Below are 19,293 nucleotides of genomic sequence, written 5' to 3'. Positions count from 1 at the left end.
AGGGAGGTGGGAGGGGGGTTCATGTTTGGGAATGCATGTAAGAATTAAAGATTTTAAAATTTAAAAAATAAAAAACTAAAAATTAAAAAAAAAAATAAAAAAAAATAAAATAAAAAAAAAAAAAAAAAAAGAAATTAGGTCTTGGGCCGGTCAGTACCTGGCAGCCGTGGATAATGCCTGCCTTCCCAGTTTATGTGGCCATGGGATCCCAAGTGTCTTGTTGCTTTGTGGCAGGATTATTGTGTGACTTGTTTTTAAAATGGAAACTATTCCTGGGCTGCAGTAAACTTTCTGAAGCCTCAGCATTGTGTTTGTCTTAACCATCAGGAGGGTCTCCAGCTAGAAATACTTGTCCCTGCTTGCTCCTTCTCCCTGTCATCTTTCAACATTCTTGTCAAGTTGCCCAGCTTGGAGTTGTCTGTCATGCACCAGTGTCCCATGTTATAGCTTGAAGAGCAGAAATCTCCTGATGTTGCTTAATAGCTTGGGAGGGTCTTTTGTTCCTGTTGCCCAGGTAAGCAGTCTGAGGAGAGCATTGTTTCTGTGTGGGTATCCTGGTCAGGGTAAGATTGGGACTTTGATATGCTTCTCTTTGGGACATCCTTAATGTTTATCAGCTTTTAACTAGTGTTGTAAGCCCAATGGCAGAATTTGGAGATCTCAGTTCTTCTGTTCATGGCTTTTTATTCACTGTGACTAATAAGCTTCCTAATAAATCCTTGCCAGACTTAAAAAAAAAAAAAAAAGAAAATTTAAGACCTTTACTTGAGAAACTTTCTCATGAAAGGAAACACAGGCAGCTGAGCTTGGGGGATGAGGAATCATGGCAAAGGGGTATCGGAAAAGCAAACGGAAATGACTTGCCTACAAGTTTGAGGAAGTTAGTTGTAGAAAGGAGTTAGTTATATACATATGTTTCTTTAAGGAATTAAATAGTATTTTTTAATAAAACTAAAACTTGAAAAAAGGATACTTGTCTCAGAAGAGGTTACCGAATATTTAAAGTTAGGTGAATATAACTAGAAGACAGATGATTTTTTGTGAAAGCTAGTATCTCTGACTTAATAAACCAGCAGGACTCGATATGAGTACAACACCCCCAGTTGGCAAACAGGAAGGTCTAACATGTTTGTTTAGCTGTGTGTATATATGCTTACTTGTAGAGTTCAAAAACTGGGACTACATTCACAGATGTGACTTCACTGCAAAATTTTTACTCTGAAAAAGAACAGTTCACGTGCTCAATTTCTAGAAGTAGTGTTGAGCGTGTGCAGGGAAATGGGGCAGAAACCGTCACAACAGCTGGCTCCAAAGGACAAAGAGGTTCTCAGCGTCTGTGAGGTGGTCAGTGGAGCTATCATCCACGCAGCTCAGAAACTGAAGGCCTATCTTGGATTTGAAGACACACTGAGCAATCTGTGCCCAGATCCAAACACTCTCAATGAGATCTTCTTAATCCACTTTGTCACTTTCTGCCAAGAGAAAGGAGCTAACAAGTGGCTCACCACCACCAAGATGACCAAGCACCAAGCCTTCCTGTTCGGGGCAGATTGGGTTTGGACCTTCTGGGGATCTGATAAACAAATACAGCTTCAACTGGCCGTGCAGACACTGCAGATGGCTTCTCTTCCTCCTGTGGAATCTGACCCCTCCAACCCAGATTCCAAGGCGGAAAAGCCTTCCAGCAAGAAAAGTAGGTTTGACAAGCTGGAAGAATTCTGTAACATGATAGGAGAGGACTGTCTTGGCCTGTGTATCATCTTTGGTGTGCCAGGAAACCCTAAAGACATCCGAGGAGTTGTCCTGGACAGTGTCAAGAGAGAGAGAATGAAGGGTCATCTGCCAGGAGGGACAGCTGTGGCACGATTCATCCTGGAAACAGAAGATTGTATCTCCATCAGGGAGCTGCTTGGAAACTGTCTGAGTAAGAAAGACAGGCTGAGAGAGGTGGGCAAGGTTTATATTAGCATCCTCTGAACTGGCCGGGTGAGATGAGACTGGCCTGTAAGATAAAAAGAAAACAAAAATATGTTTTTTTAATAAGTTTATCATGGGAATTTTTTTCTCCCCTCCCCCACCCCACATTGAATGAAAACCATCTCCTGGGTCAAAACATCCTAGTGCCATGATTATGGACAGAAAAAAAGCCTACCTGTATTTCAGGGAAAATGGGAAAATTTAGCTTAATCTTTTATTTATTATTCAACAATAAAAGTGGGAGGAAAGGGTAATAAAGTCACCCTTAAAGTTCAACTTGAAAACAAATTGTGTTTGATAAGAGTAATTCTAGCATTTAAAAGTGTAAAATGGGTTTTGACTGCTATGGGTTGGAGGTGGGGAGGGCAAGGGGGTGCAAAGGACTACAGAAGTTTTAGTTGTATTTATTAATACAAAACCAGTTTCAATTCAGGACACATAAGCAAAACTTAGCCTGGTTCTCTTCCTCCCTATCCAGGCTCTCACCTCATCCCAAGCTGCTTGCTCTCTGCACTGAGGACCGTGGTGGGATCCCCTGGGGACTTGTTTGAGTGTTAGCTTTACTTATGATTTTAACCCATATCACAATCCCTTGTAATAATGATTAACATCTATTTAGCATTTGCAGTAAGAAAAATATGTATAAAAACTATCTTTACCTAAAAGCTGGGGTGAATTAAAACCACTCTAGGGAAGGAAAAATAATTTTTCCTCTATGCTTCTAGAGGACAGAAGCAAAAAGAATGCTTAAAAGTGTAAAGGGAAGCTTGATTCATTCACACATGATTGTTAAATGCTTGTTACTTGAAAGGCCTTGTTCTATGCCTTGCCAGTCCAGCAGTAAAAAGAACAAAGTCCATACTCTCAGGGAGTTTTCCTCTTAATGGTGGAAGATGGACAATAAATACCTGCATATATTGTACATGCATATTTAAATAAATGTCAGGGGTGGTGTAAAGGAAAAGGAGATACTATTTTATATGAGGTGGTTAAGGAAGGCCTCAGAGAGAAGGGGCAATTTACCAGAAATGTGAATGGAGAGAGATCATCAATGCAGGTATCTGGGAAAGAGTGTTCTAGACATTGGAATCTGCAGATGCCAAGGGCCTGATCTGGGAATGGAGTTGATGTGTTCGAGATATAGTAACAGAGGCAGAATGAGCAGGGAGAAGACATGGGAGACAGTCAGGGAAGGAGCCAGCAAACAGGAGAAGCAGATCACACTTGTAAGGACTCTGGATTTTATTCTAAGTGATATGGGGACAGACATGCCTTGATCTGACTTAGACACTAAAACCCTCACTCAGTTGCTGGGTGGAGACTAGACTGTAGGGAGGAAAGAGTAGCAGCAGAGCCCAGGGGGCAGCTAGGAAACTATTATAATAACTGAGAGGAGAAAAAAAGACTTGGGGCTTCCCAAGTGGCTCAGTGGTAAAGAATCCTGCCAATGCAGGAGATGTAGGTTCAATCCCTGGATCAGCAAGATCCCCTGGAGAAGGAATTGGCAACCCACTCCAGTATTCTTGCCTGGGAAATCCCATGGACAGAGGAGCCTGGTCGGCTAAAGTCCATGGGGTCGCAGAGAGCTGGACACGACTGAGCATGCATGCGTGCTCACACACACAGTCACATACACATATGAGAGCAAAGAGTAGCCTCGAGCAAAGTGGCAGAAGAGAAAGGGCGAAGAGGTCAGATTAGGAACAGTTGATGGTAAAGCATACATCATTTGCTGATGACTGGATGCAATATATCCCAATTAGAACATTTATTTCCAAACTTCTTAAATATGACATTCCTTCATTCCAGGAAACCAAAAGTTCAAGGAAAATATTTTAGCCTTCTGTCTTCCATAAGTAGGTACAAATAGACATGAGAGGCATCTCTTCATGTTGTTAAGCAATAATTATTCCTACTTGGAGTATGCCTGGAAGGTTATACTACTCAGTCAATTTCTGTTTCCTTGTACAGAGTGACCCCTGTCTGCATCAGTGCTGTGTAGGGCAAGCTATCAAGGAGGTGGAATAAAAAGAGTATGCAACTTGGAATCAGAGGTGGGTTTGAGTCTCAGTTCTTTTTAAAAGTAGAATCTAGAGGTTTAACTCTGTTTTCTTATCTGTGAAAGGGGAATGACGTGAGCTAATTCAAAGGAGACAATGCTTGTGACAACACTTTTCTATTTTATTGAAGGGTAAGCTTACCAAAATTTTGATGTGCCTAGTACAAATTGTAAGTATTCATGTGATAAAGAGCTGGAAGATATAAATCAAAGACTCACCATGTTTTTTTAAAATGAAAATAAAGGTGAAGCTTTTACTGGTTTTAAAAAATACTGTACTCTCATGTTTTTTGAAATCAGCATTTTTGTGTAAAGATTTAAGTACAGAAGAATAGAAAGTTACTTCTTCATGAGTCTTACACTGACCGCTGTTACAGTTTACTGTTTACCATTCCAGAAATTGTATTGTGTATTAAACATATTTTACACAAGAGTAATAATATGATCTACAAATGCCTTATAACCTGCATTTTAAAAAAAACTTCAAAAAAAAAAAAGAAAAAAAACTTCACTGAATATTGTGGACAATTTTCCATGTTAATACATTTATATTCAGTTCAATTCAGTTCAGTTCAGTTCAGTTGCTCAGTCATGTCCGACTCTTTGCGACCCCATGAATCACAGCACACCAGGCCTCCTTGTCCATCACCGTCTCCCGGAGTTCACTCAGACTCACGTCCATCGAGTCCGTGATGCCATCCAGCCATCTCATCCTTGGTCATCCCTTTCTCCTCCTGCCCTCAATCCCTCCCAGCATCAGAGTCTTTTCCAATGAGTCAACTCTTCGCATGAGGTGGCCAAAGTACTGTAGCTTCAGCTTTAGCATCATTCCTTCCAAAGAAATCCCAGGGCTGATCTTCAAAATGGACTGGTTGGATCTCCTCACAGTCCAAGAGACTCTCAAAAGTCTTCTCCAACACCACAGTTCAAAAGCATCAATTCTTCAGTGCTCAGCCTTCTTCACAGTCCAACTCTCACATCCATACATGACCACAGGAAAAACCATAGGATTCATTCTCATTTGTCCCTAAATGTCTATGAGATAGGCCTTGCACTTTATTCTACTAAAATATACAAAATTGAGAGAAAAAGTGGTTGCTGCATTGACACTAAGCTTAATTTGAATGGCCACCTTTTATATTATGGCTTTGAAAACATTACTCACCTAATCACAATGGTTTTCAGGAAGATGATACTGTTTCCATTTTCTCTGAAACTGAAGCTCAGTGAGTTTAGGTGGAGTTGCCCAAAATCACAAAGAAACAGAACCTGGACTCAAATCCCACATCCAACTGACTTAAAGGCCATTCTTTAAGTCTTAAAAATGGAGGACGGGAGAATAACACATGAAGATGGAGACAAAGATTAGAGTCATGTGTCTACAAACCAAGGAATGCCAGAAATTGCCAGCAACCATCAGAAACTAGGAGAGAGACAGAGAGGCATAAACAGATTCTCCATCAGACCCTCCAGAAGGAACTATCTCTTGCCAACACCTGGATTTTGGACTTCTAGTTTCAGAACTGTGAAAGAATAAATGTCTGTTGTTTTAAGTCACCCAGTTTCTGGTTCTTTGTTATAGCAGCCCTAGGAAACGAACACATCTAACACACCATACTTGCACTTTGGAACAATAATGGGATGATAGGCCAGAAAAGATGAGGAAGGTGATTACTACAAATACTTGTTATTATCATGCTGCATGCTTATGGATGCCCATAGCACACTGAATGTTCACAGGTAGAATACAATAGGACACCTGCACACCTGCTCTACCTGGCATGCTTAACAAGGTGCAGTTCTATTTGTCTCCAGTTGTTCTTATTATAATCATCTACTTTAAGAGAAGGCAATGGCACCCCATTCCAGTACTCTTGCCTGGAAAATCCCATGGGCGGAGGAGCCTGGTAGGCTGCGGTCCATGGGGTCGCTAAGAGTCGGACATGACTGAGCGATTTCACTTTGACTTTTTACTTTCATGCATTGCAGAAGGAAATGGCAACCCACTCCAGTGTTCTTGCCTGGAGAATCCCAGGGACGGGGGAGCCTGGTGGGCTGCCGTCTACTGGGTCACACAGAGACGGACACAACTGAAGCAATTTAGCAGCAGCAGCATATCAACTGAAAAAATAGAGGATAATTTTATTAAGGGTTGTATGTTAATCCATCCTAGGGTAGAAAATAAGAGAGCTCCTTTAAGGATTACCATCATTTTCTAGGTCTGATGAGTTCTGCCTTTTTGTAATTCTAACCTGATCTACACACAAGCTAACAGAATCATTGATTATAGTTAAACCCTATAGGAGCTTTCTTAGTGGTTCAGGCCATAAAGAATCTGTGTTCAATGCAGGAGACCCAGGTTCAATACCTGGGTTCGGAAGATCCTCTAAAGAAGGGAAGGGTCACCCACTCCAGAATTCTTGCCTACAGAATTCCATGGGCAGAGGAGCCTGGCAGGCTACAGTCCATGGGGGTCTCAAAGAGCGGGACAGGACTGAGGGACTGACTTTTCCACTTTCTAATTTTCAAAGCCTAAATGGTACAGGAGATCAATATGCTAATATTACACCCAGATATATGATGGAATAGGATCACACATTCTAAAGATGGTGAGGTCAAGTTTTAAACTCAACCCTCTTCCACAACACAAGAGAAGACTCTACACATGGACATCACCAGATGGTCAATACTGAAGTCAGACTGATTATATTCTTTGCAGCCAAAGATGGAGAAGCTATATACAGTCAGAAAAAAACAAGACTGGGATCTGACTGTGACTCAGATCATGAACTCCTTATTGATAAATTCAGACTTATATTGAAGAAAGTAGGGAAAACCACTAGACCATTCAGGGTATGACCTACATCAATTCCCTTATGATTATACAGTGGAAGTGACAAATAGATTCAAGGGATTAGATCTGATAGAGTGCCTGAAGAACTATGGATGGAGGTCTGTGACATTGTACAGAAGGCAGTGATAAGACCATCCCCAAGAAAAACAAATGCAAAAAGGCAAAACAGTTGTCTGAAGAGGCCTTACACATAAATATGAAAAGAAAGTGAAATTAAAAGGAGAAAAGGAAAGATATACCCATTTGAATGCAGAGTTCCAAAGAATAGCAAAGAGAGATAAGAAAGCCTTCCTCAGAGACCAATGCAAAGAAATAGGGGAAAACAATGGAATGGGAAAGACTCCAGATCTCTTAAAGAAAATTAGAGATACCAAGGGAACTTTTCATGCAAAGATGAGCACAATAAAGGACAGAAATGGTATGGACCTAACAAGCAGAAGATATTAAAAAGAGGTATTAACAAGAAATACACAGAAGAACTACACAGAAAAGATCTTCACAACCCAGATAATCATGATGGCGTGAACACTCACCTAGAGCCAGACATCCTGGAATGCAAAGTCAAGTGGGCCTTAGGAAGCATCACTACGAACAAAGCTAGTGGAGGTGATGGAATTCCAGTAGAGCTATTTTGAATCCTAAAAGATGATGCTGTGAAAGCAGTGCACTCAATATGCCAGCTAATTTGGAAAACTCAGCAGTGACCACAGGACTGAAAGAGGTCAGTTTTCATTCCAATTCCAAAGAAAGGCAATGCCAAGGAATGCTCAAACTACTGAACGATTGCACTCATCTCAAATGCTAGCAAAGTAATGCTCAAAATTCTCCAAGGCAGGCTTCAGCAATACGTGAATCATGAACTTCCAGATGTTCAAGCTGGTTTTAGAAGAGGCAGAAGAACCAGAGATCAAATTGCCAACATCTGCTGGATCATCAGAAAAGCAAGAGAGTTCCAGAGAAACATCTATTTCTGCTTTATTGACTCCACCAAAGCCTTTGACTGTGTGTCTCACAACAAACTGTGGAAAATTCTGAAAGAGATGGGAATACCAGACCCCCTGACCTACCTCCTAGGAAATCTGCATACAGGTCAAGAAGCAACAGTTAGAACTGGATATGGAACAACAAACTGGTTCCAAGTCTGGAAAGGAGCACATCAAGGCTGTATATTGTCACCCTGCTTATTTAACTTATATGCAGAGTACATCATGAGAAACGCTGGGCTGGAGGAAGCACAAGCTGGAATCAAGATTGCAGGGAGAAATACCAATAACCTGAGATATGCAGATGACACCACCCTTATGGCATAAAGTGAAGAACTTAAGAGCCTCTTGATGATAGTGAAAAAGGAGAGTGAAAAAGTTGAGTTAAAACTCAACATTCAAAAAACTAAGATCCTGGCATCTAGTCCCATCACTTCATGGCAAATAGATGGGAAAACAGTGGAAACAGTGAGAGACTTTATTTTTCTGGGCTCCAAAAATCACTCCAGATGGTGACTGCAGCCATGAAATTAAAAACTCCTTGCTCCTTGGAAGAAAAGTTATGACCAACCTATACAGCATATTAAAAGGCAGAGACATTTCTTTGCCAACAAAGGTCCATCTAGTCAAAGGTATGGTTTTTCCAGTAGTCATGTATGGATGTGAGAGTTGGACTATAAAGAAAGGTGAGCACTGAAGAACTGGTGGTTTTGAACTGTGGTGTTGGAGAAGACTCTTGAGAATCCCTTGGACAGCAAGGCGATCCAACCAGTCCATCCTAAAGGAAATCAGTCCTGAATATGCATTGGAAGGGCTGATGCTGAAGCTGAAACTTCATTACTTTGGCCACCTGATGCAAAGGGCTGACTCATTTGAAAATACCCTGGTGCTGGGAAAGATTGAAGGCAGGAGGAGAAGGGGAGGACAGTGGATGAGATGGTTGGATGGCTCACCCACTCAATAGACATGAGTTTAAGTAAACTCCAGGAGTTGGTGATGAACAGGGAAGCCTGGCATGCTGCAGCCCACGGGGTCGCAATGAATTGCACACGAAGGAGAGACTGAACTGAACTCAACTAGTCCGGATCAAGAGGCCATCCTTTTACTTATTATTGGATACTGCCTCTCTCCTTTAAGCACATCACTTGCACTAGCTGAAGACCTCCTTTAATTCAAGAAAGTGCAGAAAAGCAGCAACAGCAAAGAAGCAGGGCCTTAGCGTAGACTGCCAGACTCCCAGACCATATGAGATTCCACCCTCCAATAAGCCACATTTCTCCCATCCTCTATGGCCCTTCTTTACAACTGTCTTTGGACTGACAGCTTAGATTTTTCATAAAATCTTTTTGTTTTCTTTCCATTCCTTTTTCTACGTGGAGAGTATTTTCTTGCACAGTTAGTTGAGTCCGGCTTTGCATTCCGAGGCCCACGTGCTTCCTGTTTCTCCCGCCCAGGGGGCGGGGCAAGGCTCGCCAGCCTGCGCAGTAGGGCCTCAAGCCCGCCCCTTGACCCGGAGCCGCGCTTGTCCTCTCCGGCTTGCCGTCTTGGCCAACATGGCCGCCCCCTCGCTCCCTGCGTGGTTGGCTTTGCAGACGCGAGCCAGGACCCTTCGTGCCTTTTCCACCGCTGTGTCTCCTGTCACTGGCGCTCCGAGACTAAGCCCGCGTGAGTGTCTGCCGCGTCGCCTCCGGGCTTTGGGGGCTGTAAGCGGGCGGAATACGGGCGCATGATGGCGGCTGCGGTGGCGGAGCCAGAGCCACCCTGGGGATTCAAGTACGTCCTCCGTGCCGGTCATTGGCCCGTCTAGTAGTAGGAAACCATGGACTTAGGTGTGCCCCTGCGCGGAGTGTCGCCTAGTTCCTGGCAGTCAGTTTCTCTTTCTGGTCCTCGGGGCGCCGCGGACTGACTTCCCCACCTTCTCCGTGACCTGCGCTTTCCGGTAGTCTCTCTCAGGGCCAGCGGCACGAGTCTCTCTCTGATTGCTGGTTCTCGGAATATTTGTTGGGTGATGCTTAACCACAGATTTTCCCGAAATTTAAGAGAGGCCCACAAATGGCCTGAAACAAGGTACAGCTCTGAATTCCAGGGCTAGCTCTGTCACTAAAGGGGGTTGCCCTTCATTCAATAGGTGTACTGAGGTGACCGTCATTCAAGAGAGATTTTAGGGCTGCCCGATACCGTTCTTGCCTTGGAGGAATCTAGTGGAAAAGTCTAGTTGTGGGTAGACTAGGTAGGAGTACTGTGCAGTGTTAGGTGCTGTTAATAGAATCGTGAATACAGTAAGGGGGTGGGAACACCGAGCAGGAACTCTCAAGAGTCAAAAAACCTCTGTGGAGGGAGCGTTGCCAGTCATTCGTCTTGTCTTATCCGTGCTATTTTCTGTAATATTTCTAGTATTGATACTTCTCACTGTCCAGTTTAGGCCACCATATCTCCCGTTTGCCATAGTTTCTTTGCTGGTCTCTATTTTGACTCTTGCTCTCCTACATTGGATTTTCACAATAGCGAGAGTGAAGTGTGCAAAAAGCGAATCTTAACTTGCCACTCCCATGTTCAAAATATACAAAACATTTTTCATTGCTTTGAGATAAACGGTAAATCCCTTAATGCATCATCATAGCACTTAATAGTCTTAACACTTTTTAATCATTCGTTCAGTTATTCATTCTGCAAATACTTAACTCCTACTGTGTGCTGGGTAGCCTTCTAGATACTGGAATGTAGCATGGCCCTTCAGACTTCCCTGGTGATCCATTGGTTAAGAATCCACCTACCAATGCAGGACAAAAGGGTTTGATCCCTGGTTAGGGAAGATCGCACATGCAGCAGAGCAAGTAAACCAGTGCACCAGTGCACAGCTACTGAGCCTGTACTCTCGAGTCTGGGAGTCGCAACTACTGAGCCCAAGTGCCGCAATGACTGAAACCCGAAGACCATGAAGTCTGTGCTCCACAACAGGAGAAGCCACCGCAATGAGAAGCCTTCCTTCGCTGCAACTAGAGAAAAGCCTGCCCAACACTGAAGACCCAGTGCAGCCAAAGATAAATAAATGAATAATAATAAAAACAGGTCCTTCATCTCATGAAGTTTACATTCTTGGTAGGAAATCAGATTATAAATAGGTAAACAATGTCAGATGCTATGAAGAAAAATAAAATAGGGTCTTGAGAATAATAGATTGGGGGAATAGAGGCTGAAAGTGAAAGTGAAGTCGCTCAGTTGTGTCCTATTCTTTATGACCCCATGGACTGTAGCCTATCAGGCTCCTCCGTCCATGGGATTTTCCAGGCAAGAGTGGGAGTGGATTGCCATTTCCTTCTCCAGGGGATCTTCTCGACCCAGGAATGGAACCCGGGTCTCCTGCATTGCAGGCAGACACTTTACAGTCTAGGGCAAGACAAGATCGGATAGTCAGGAGAGAACTCCTTGAGGAAGTGATGTTTGAGCATCTCTGGGAAGAGCCTTGTTGGTATAGGGAGCTGAAAGTACAGAAGCTCAAAAGTAGAATGAGGTTATGGGTATGACCAAGAAACGAAAAGGAGACCAATGTGGCTGGAGCTAAAGTGAGTAAAGAGGAGAAGTAAAAGATGTCAGAAGATACATAATGACCTGATCTGGTAAAGGCTTATAGGCATTTGGCTTGGATTTTATTGTAAGTTTGGGATCACATTGGTAGGTTTTGAACAGGAAGTGAGGTAACGTGATTTATACTTTTGAAAGATCACTGACTGCTGTTTGGCGAGCTTGGTGTAAGAGTGGGAGCCAGGAGACCAGTTTGGAAGCTATTGTAGTGCTCCAAATGAGATGGTAGTGACTTGGATTGACCTAACAGTGGAGATGCTGGTATGGTTGGATTTGGGATATATTTTGAAGGCAGCGCTAACAAGACTCCCTGATGGATTTGATATGGGGCCTTGAGTCAAAGTCTCAAGGAAACATGTTAAATTTTGAGCAGTTGGATGAATGGTGATACCGTTTACAGGAACTGAGGAGACTGAAGAGAGAAATCAAGAGCTCTATGATGTGTTTTAGTTGAGATGCCTATTGAATGTATCTCTGACGTTTTATTTAAAACTTTTTTGTACTTACTTATCTAGCTGTGCTGGGTCTTAGTTGAGGCATCTAAGGCACCTTAGATTCATCTTAGTTGAAGCACCTTAGTTGAGGCAAAATCTAGTTCCCTGACCAGGGCTAGAACACAGGCCCCCTGTGTTGGGAGTGCAGAATCTTAGCGACTGGACCATCAGGAAAGTCCCTGTCTCAGACCTAGTAAATACCAATTTTCTGGGTTCTCTTTATGCCCTGCTCTTAAATTTCAGCCATTTTGAACTTGTTTACTTTGATTTTCCAGCTTCTCTTCCACTCTAGAACACTTTTTCTCACTTGCCTATTCCCATGGCTACCTCCTGCTCATCTTTAAGGTTTTTTTCCCAGTTAACTGACTAAGTTGGGTCCCCTGCTATATGTGTACATTAATATTTATCACTCTTTATTGAAATTTCTTGCTAGATAGTTACCTTATATGACCTACTGCATTCAGTAAGAGCAAGGACTATGTGTCTGTTGTTCATTGCTGCCTTTTGAGTTGCTGGTACATAGTACCACTCAAACAATTTTTTAATGAATCAGTGAATTACTGTTGAGGGATGAATAAGAATTTGTCACATCAAGGAATGAGGTGGAGAGGGAGTAGAGGACAGAAGCCAGGCAGATGAAAGGGAGACACATTCCAGGCAGAGAGAACAGAAAGTTCAGAGAAAAACTCAGGGACCTGGTACTGAAAGTCCAGTGTAGCCTAGGGCTTTGTGAAAGGAAGTGAAGCTGGAGACAGTAGTTCAGAGTGTGAAGTCTTTTGCGCTGAGCTTTCATTATCCTAACACCTTGTCTTTAGTTTTCTTGGCTAAATGACTTCTAAATAAGGATAATATATTTAGTGCTTATAGTTACTGTGAAGAATAAGATTAAAAAAGATAGTGAAAAGCATTTAGCTCAGTGTCTGGATATGTTAAAGTACTGAATATAGTTATTTCATATGATTTTAGTATAGCAAAACATTAATTTAGAGAGATATGTTAATATTTTAAAAGATAGTATATAAAAATAATTTTTCTTGTACAGTTATGTGATTTATTAGGAATAACTATGATTTTTGTTATTGTTGATGCTATTGTGGCATTGGCAGTTCTACTTAAAAATAGAGACAGAAAACTGAAGGTTATTTTGTGTGTGTGTGTAAAGAACAGAATAATACCAGATATGAGCAAATATATGTTAGAACATTTCAAACCAGTTGTTTTTCAGTTCAGTTGTGTCCGACTCTTTGCGATCCCATAAATCACGGCACACCAGGCCTCCCTGTCCATCAGCAACTATAAAGATGCAAAATACTTATTTCTAACTAGATATTTCAACTTGGGAGAGTGAGTTTATTTAACAACCTTAACAGTTATTAAAAATACATCTTTAGTTGATGAGCTAACTATATCTTATCATCCTGGTGGCTCAGTCTGTAAAGAATCCACCCACAATGCGGGAGACCTGGGTTCAGTCACTGGATTGGGAAGATCCCCTGGAGAAGGGGAATGGCAGCCCTCTCCAGTGTTCTTACCTGGAGAATCCCCATGGACAGAGGAGTCTGGAGGGCTGCAGTCCATGGGGTCGCAAAGAGTCGGACATGACTGAGCAACTAAGCACATGTATTGTCAGTCACAGTATATTTTCAAGTAACTCTTGAATTTTCTTATCTATTTCTGACTTTTCATTTGCATTAAAATGATTTAGTCTCTGAATTTACAGAAAATGGAGTATTGTCTCATTTTTATATTACTAAGTACTTTAAATTATGTGAGAATTGTGGGATCATGAACAATGTGGAACAACTCTGTACTAATAAAATTCTCTGCAACTGTTGTGTTGTCTTTTAGCTACAACAGAAAGAACCTCCAGACATGAAAGGCCACCAAGAAGAAAGGTAAGTAGTTAACGTGCTCTGGTGTAGACTGCTGTGTGGGTTTCTGATCTAAAGTAAGGCAGATCTTCATTAGGAGGTAGAGGGTGCCACAAGAGTAGGCTTCAAAAGGGCATGTGCACTGGGTGACCCTGAAGCCCTGGCTCTATCTAGTCTTTGATTGATTTTGTCAGTCCCCTGAGAATGGATCATCTTTTCAGAAGCAGACTCACTCACTTACTCCCAGGAAATAGGTATATAAACCAGAATAAAAAATTGTTTTTGAAGATGCCTTGAACAGTCAGGCAGCCTGGGATGTATTCGTTCATCTAACCAGTTTGGTCTCACCCTGTGGGCATCGTCATGGAGGAATCCATATTGTAAGTTCCCTTCATAAGTGTGGATTCAGAACAAAGGCACATTAGTTGAAAGTTAAGTGGCACCAAATTTGGAAAACTCAGCAGTGGCCACAGGACTGGAAAAGGCCAGTTTTCATTCCAATCCCAAAGAAAGGCAAAGCCAAAGAATGCTCAAACTACTGAACTCTCACATGCTAGTAAATAAACACTCAAAATCCTCCAAGCCAGGCTTCAGCAATATGTGAACCATGAACTTCCAGATGTTCAAGCTGGTTTTAGAAGAGGCAGAAGAACCAGAGATCAAATTGCCAACAGCTGCTGGATCATCGCAAAAGCAAAAGAGTTCCAGAAAAACATCTATTTCTGCTTTATTGACTATGCCAAAGCCTTTGACTGTGGATCACAACAAACTTTGGAAAATTCTTAAAGAGATGGGAACACAAGACCCCCTGACCTGCCTCTTGAGAAATCTGTATGCAGGTCAGGAAGCAACAGTTAGAACTGGACATGGAACAACAGACTGGTTTCAAATAGAAAAAGGAGTACATCAAGGCTATATATTGTCACCCTGCTTATTTAACTTACATGCAGAGTGCATCATGATAAACGCTGGGCTGGAGGAAGCACAAGCTGGGATCAAGATTGCTGGGAGAAAATAACCGATATGCAGATGACACCACCCTTATGGCAGAAAGTGAAGAAGACCTAGAGAGCTTCATCATGAAAGTGAAAGAGGAGAGTGAAAGAGTTGGCTTAAAACTCAGCATTCAGAAACCTAAGATCATGGCATCTGGTCCCATCACTTTATGGCAAATAGATGTGGAAACAGTGGCTGACTTCATTTTTTGTGCTCCAAAATCACTGCAGATGGTGACTGCAGCCATGAAATTAAAAGATGCTTGTTCCTTGGAAGGAAAGTTGTGACCAACCTAGACAGCATATTAAAAAGCAGAGACATTTCTTTGCCAACAAAGGTCTGTCTAGTCAAGGCTATGGTTTTTCCAGTAGTCATGTATGGATGTGAGAGTTGGACTGTAAAGAAAGCTGAGCACTTAAGAATTGATGCTTTTGAACTGTGGTGTTGGAGAAGACTCTTGAAAGTCCCTGGACAGCAAGGAGATCCAACCAGTCCATCCTAAAGGAGATTGGTCCTGAGTGTTCATTGGAGGGACTGATGTTGAAGCTGAAACTCCAATACTTTGGCCACCTGATGCAAAGGGCTGACTCATTTGAAAAGACCCTGATGCTGGGAAAGATTGAGGGCAGGAGGAAATGGGAACGACAGAGGATGAGATGGTTGCATGGCACATCACCGACTCAATGGAGATGAGTTTGTGTAAACTCCGGGAGTTGGTGATGGAGAGGGAGGCCTGGCATGCTGCAGTACATGGGGTCGCAAAGAGTCAGGCACGACTGAGCGACTGAACTGAACTGAAGTGGCACCATTTATAATCATATAGAGTACTCATTTTCACAGGAGTACTAACTGTTTCCAGGATATATGCTACACTGGTCTGTTGCTTAGAAGGATGTTACCTAGTTTTGCATCTTCGAACCTTCCTTTTGGGTTTAAAGGGAATGCTGGCCATCCTCATCTGTCAAATACAGTTTAAAAAATAAAATAAATGTTAATGTGATTGACTAAGTTATCATATAGCTATTCTCTGGGCGTGGAAGACATTTCTCATTATGTGTCTATTCAGTTAGTTTAATCTTAATTTATTTCTGAATTCTTATTCTTTATTTTTCTTATTTCTTGTTTTCCTTATTTCAAATTCTCATTGTCATCTCATGTACTGACTTTCACTGAAGTTTTGAAAATTATTCAAAATATACCGTTACTGACCCCTTCATAAACAATATGCAGAAAGTTTGCTAAAAGACTATAAGTAAGAGAAATTTTTTTTTTTGTAAAGCAAATGTGCTATTAAAGGGTTACTTTCAATGGGGTTTGAGGAAACTGCCAAGGATATTTAGGTAGGTTTGTTTGGGGGTGTTTTTTTTAATTTCAACAGCAGCAGTTATGGGACGTCAGATTTTATATAGGTTGCAAGTCTTTGTGTTTCTCTTAATTGTACCTTTTTTCCTTTAAAATTAAAGTTCATGTTTATATTTAAAGTATTAAATTGTTTTACATTCTTCAGGCACTACCTCCCAGGACAGAGAAAATGTCTGTTGACCAGGACTGGCCTAGTGTTTACCCTGTTGCAGCTCCGTTTAAACCCTCCGCAGTACCTCTTCCTGTTCGAATGGGTTATCCAGTAAAAATGGGAGTGCCCATGGCTAAGGAGGGAAATCTGGAGCTTCTAAAGGTAGGATAAGTTGCTGGTTCATTGGCTGAAACTTATATTTAAATAAATGCTGATTTCCCTCTGACACCTACCCTCCCCCTGCCCTCGCTGCCACCATCCCCCCCAACACTTCCAGGTTCAGTGCATAGCAGCTTACTGTATTTTAACTCAGTTGTTTTGCAGATAATAATGGATACTATGTTTTACTTATCCCTGGGAAAGATAGCTCAAAGAATTCTAGGCATTTAAGAATGGGTAATTAATTGGTCTTGTGGCTTCCTTTTGGCTTTTTTTTTTTTTCTATTGTATCTTTTCTATATTGTGTTTTTCAAGCAGAACTAAATGAAATAACCTAATTTGAGAGTGAGAATGGGGGTGGGGGGAATGAAGTTTTTACTTTTAAAAAAGAGATTTTAAAACTTTCCCTAAAAGTAATTTAGTATTATTGTTATGGTCCTTAAACTTCTTTATTTCATGAAGCAAAATAGGTCCTGTTAAATGCTTCAGTTAAATGCATCTATAATGAGTTGATAACACCTTTTGTGATTTATGGAAAGTAGACTTCTTAAAATATAAATGTCCATCACCAGGAAATGCATGTCTTAGATGGTTTCCTTTTACCTACAATGAAATTATCATCAAGGAATTGGCTTTTCTACTAAATGAGAAAAACTGTATTTTCTACTTCATGAAAAACAAAAATTTGCTAAAAGTTGATGGTAAAAAAATGAGATAGTAAATAAATTTTTTTTAATGAGATAGTAACGTGGAAAGGGGATCATCTTTTGCTGGGGACAGGCAGATGAAATTTGGACAAGGTAACATTTCAAGAGATAAGCAAACTTGTAAAACTAATCTTTTCTTCAAATGGAAGAGAAGAATTCAACTTAGTTTAAAGAAAAAAAAACTTTGGAAAATATCACTGTGAGAGAGAGTAACAATATGTTTATAATGTTGTAATGGTGGTCGTGAATGGAATTTTAATAAATATAGAAATCTGAACATTTGATGCATGCTGTCCCTTTCAAGAATCACCATGTGCTTAATCCAGTGATACGGTCTGTTACCAGTAAGTGCCATATGGATAAGCTTGTAAACTGAGGTAATATATGCAGAGTTCATAAAGCAGTGCCAATATAAATCCTGTGTAAGCATTCACTATTATTTTTTTCCTTTTATGACTTTGAGTCACGTTTCAAAAATAGAAGTATAGAAAATGAAGTCACCCACCCCCATAATCCCACTATTCGGTGTCTGTTTTCTCTTGTTTAAAATAACCATTTTCTGATTGGTACTTAAGATTCCAGACATAATGTTTGGAGGAACTTTCTGCTTATTCAGATTTTCTTTCAAAATAAGTTTCTTTAAACTAAATTTTCTCTTTAGATGTTTAACATTATTTTTAAAATATCCTGCTACTGCTGCTGCTGCTAAGTTGCTTCAGTTGTGCCCAACTCTGTGCAACCCCATAGACGGCAGCCCACCAGGCTCCCCCGTCCCTGGGATTCTCCAGGCAAGAACACTGGAGTGGGTTGCCATTTCCTTCTCCAATATCCTAGGAAGTGTTAACTATTTATTTGAAGGAATCAAATCGCTGACCTTACCTAAGTTTTCATTGGCCCTGTAAATACAGAACCTTTCAATGTATTATAAACATATTCCCAAGTTCATCTAACTATTCATTTAAGATTTCCTTGCTAGGTTTATTCATTCCATTCAATTCATAAAATGTCTGTTAAGGATAAAACAGAAAATGTCTTGCAGTGGTATGTGTTCCAGGGGGATTAAGATTATTTAACAATGGTCTGTGTCTTTAAGTGTTTTCAGTTTTACAAGGGAAATATGTACACGTGTAGATTTGTGGCAGGAATAATACTATAAAAATAATGTTTTTTTCTCTACCATTATTCGTATAAGATACTTGGTACTGAATCTTTATTTCAGGAAATCCATTTCTTAAATTTACATCTGTGACATGGATTCAGTATTGTTAAAAAAAAAAGATTTATTACAAGGTATGTGAGGCTTATGATTTAATTTTATGAGAAGATTGTGTTTGATATTTTTAAGAGACTTAGGCAGGAATTCCCTGGCCAGCCAGTGATTAGGGCCTCGTGTTGTCACTGCTGTGACCTTGCTCAGTCTCTGGTTGGGGAACTAAGATCCCACACTGCATAGCATGGCCAAAAATACAAACAAAAAACAAAGACACTTGGCTAATTTATCCTTTAAAATTCTCTATTTTAGATTCCCAATTTTCTGCATTTGACTCCTGTAGCAATTAAAAAGCACTGTGAGGCTCTTAAAGGTATGTGGTTGTTTTATAATGTGAACTTAATATTTTATTAATTTAACAGGAATCTCATTTCCAATGATAAAGGGGTCAATTTATCAAAAGGATACAGTATTTGTAAATATTTGGGCACCAAAAATTGGAGCACTTAATATACAGAATTGAAGGAAGAAATAGAAAGCAATACAATTATAGTAGGGGGCTTCAGTACTCCACCTTCAACAATGGGTAGATCATCCAGATGGAAAATCAGTAAGGAGATGTTGGATTCAAGCTTACGCATTAGACCAAATGAATTTAACAGACATTTACAGAACATTCCATCCAACAGCAGTAGAATACACATTCTTCTCAAGTACAAATGAAACATGATTTCAAGATAGATCATATGTTAGACCATAAAATAAGTCTTAATAAAATTTAAGAAAATTGAAATCACATCAAACATTTTTTCCAGCCACAATGATTTGAAACTAGAAATCTGTTGAAAATTCGCGAACATCTGGAGATTAAATAACATGCCCTTAAAC

At 40.7% G+C, this 19,293-nt stretch overlaps 2 protein-coding genes across 3 annotated transcripts in view; both read left to right on the top strand.

Annotated features, from left to right (window-relative positions):
- Positions 1-571: 571 nt before the first annotated feature.
- REP15 (RAB15 effector protein) lies at positions 572-4,536 on the top strand. The gene has a single exon (XM_069585506.1). The coding sequence runs from the start codon at positions 1,279-1,281 to the stop codon at positions 1,975-1,977; it is 699 nt and encodes a 232-aa protein (XP_069441607.1). The 5' UTR covers positions 572-1,278; the 3' UTR covers positions 1,978-4,536.
- A 4,802-nt stretch (positions 4,537-9,338) lies between these two features.
- MRPS35 (mitochondrial ribosomal protein S35) overlaps positions 9,339-19,293 on the top strand; it is a 47,076-nt gene continuing 37,121 nt past the window's right edge. Inside the window, exons 1-4 of one of the 2 annotated variants that reach the window (XM_069585469.1) lie at positions 9,339-9,538; positions 13,798-13,844; positions 16,324-16,491; positions 18,718-18,778. In XM_069585469.1, coding sequence (XP_069441570.1) covers positions 9,427-9,538; positions 13,798-13,844; positions 16,324-16,491; positions 18,718-18,778 — 388 coding nt within the window. In that variant the 5' untranslated portion in view covers positions 9,339-9,426. Of the gene's footprint in view, positions 9,647-13,797; positions 13,845-16,323; positions 16,492-18,717; positions 18,779-19,293 lie in introns of both variants that reach the window. The other variant, XM_069585470.1, reaches the window with a different exon arrangement.

This window comes from Ovis canadensis, chromosome 3 (genome assembly GCF_042477335.2).
Source record: "Ovis canadensis isolate MfBH-ARS-UI-01 breed Bighorn chromosome 3, ARS-UI_OviCan_v2, whole genome shotgun sequence".
In the NCBI taxonomy this organism is placed as follows: domain Eukaryota; kingdom Metazoa; phylum Chordata; class Mammalia; order Artiodactyla; family Bovidae; genus Ovis; species Ovis canadensis.
The sequence above is the reverse complement of the archived record's forward strand: the minus strand, read 5'-3'. Positions and strand labels throughout refer to the sequence as shown.

Excerpts from the sequence above, each read along its gene's own strand:
- REP15 (XM_069585506.1), top strand. The coding sequence starts at position 1,279 with ATGGGGCAGAAACCGTCACAACAGCTGGCTCCAAAGGACAAAGAGGTT.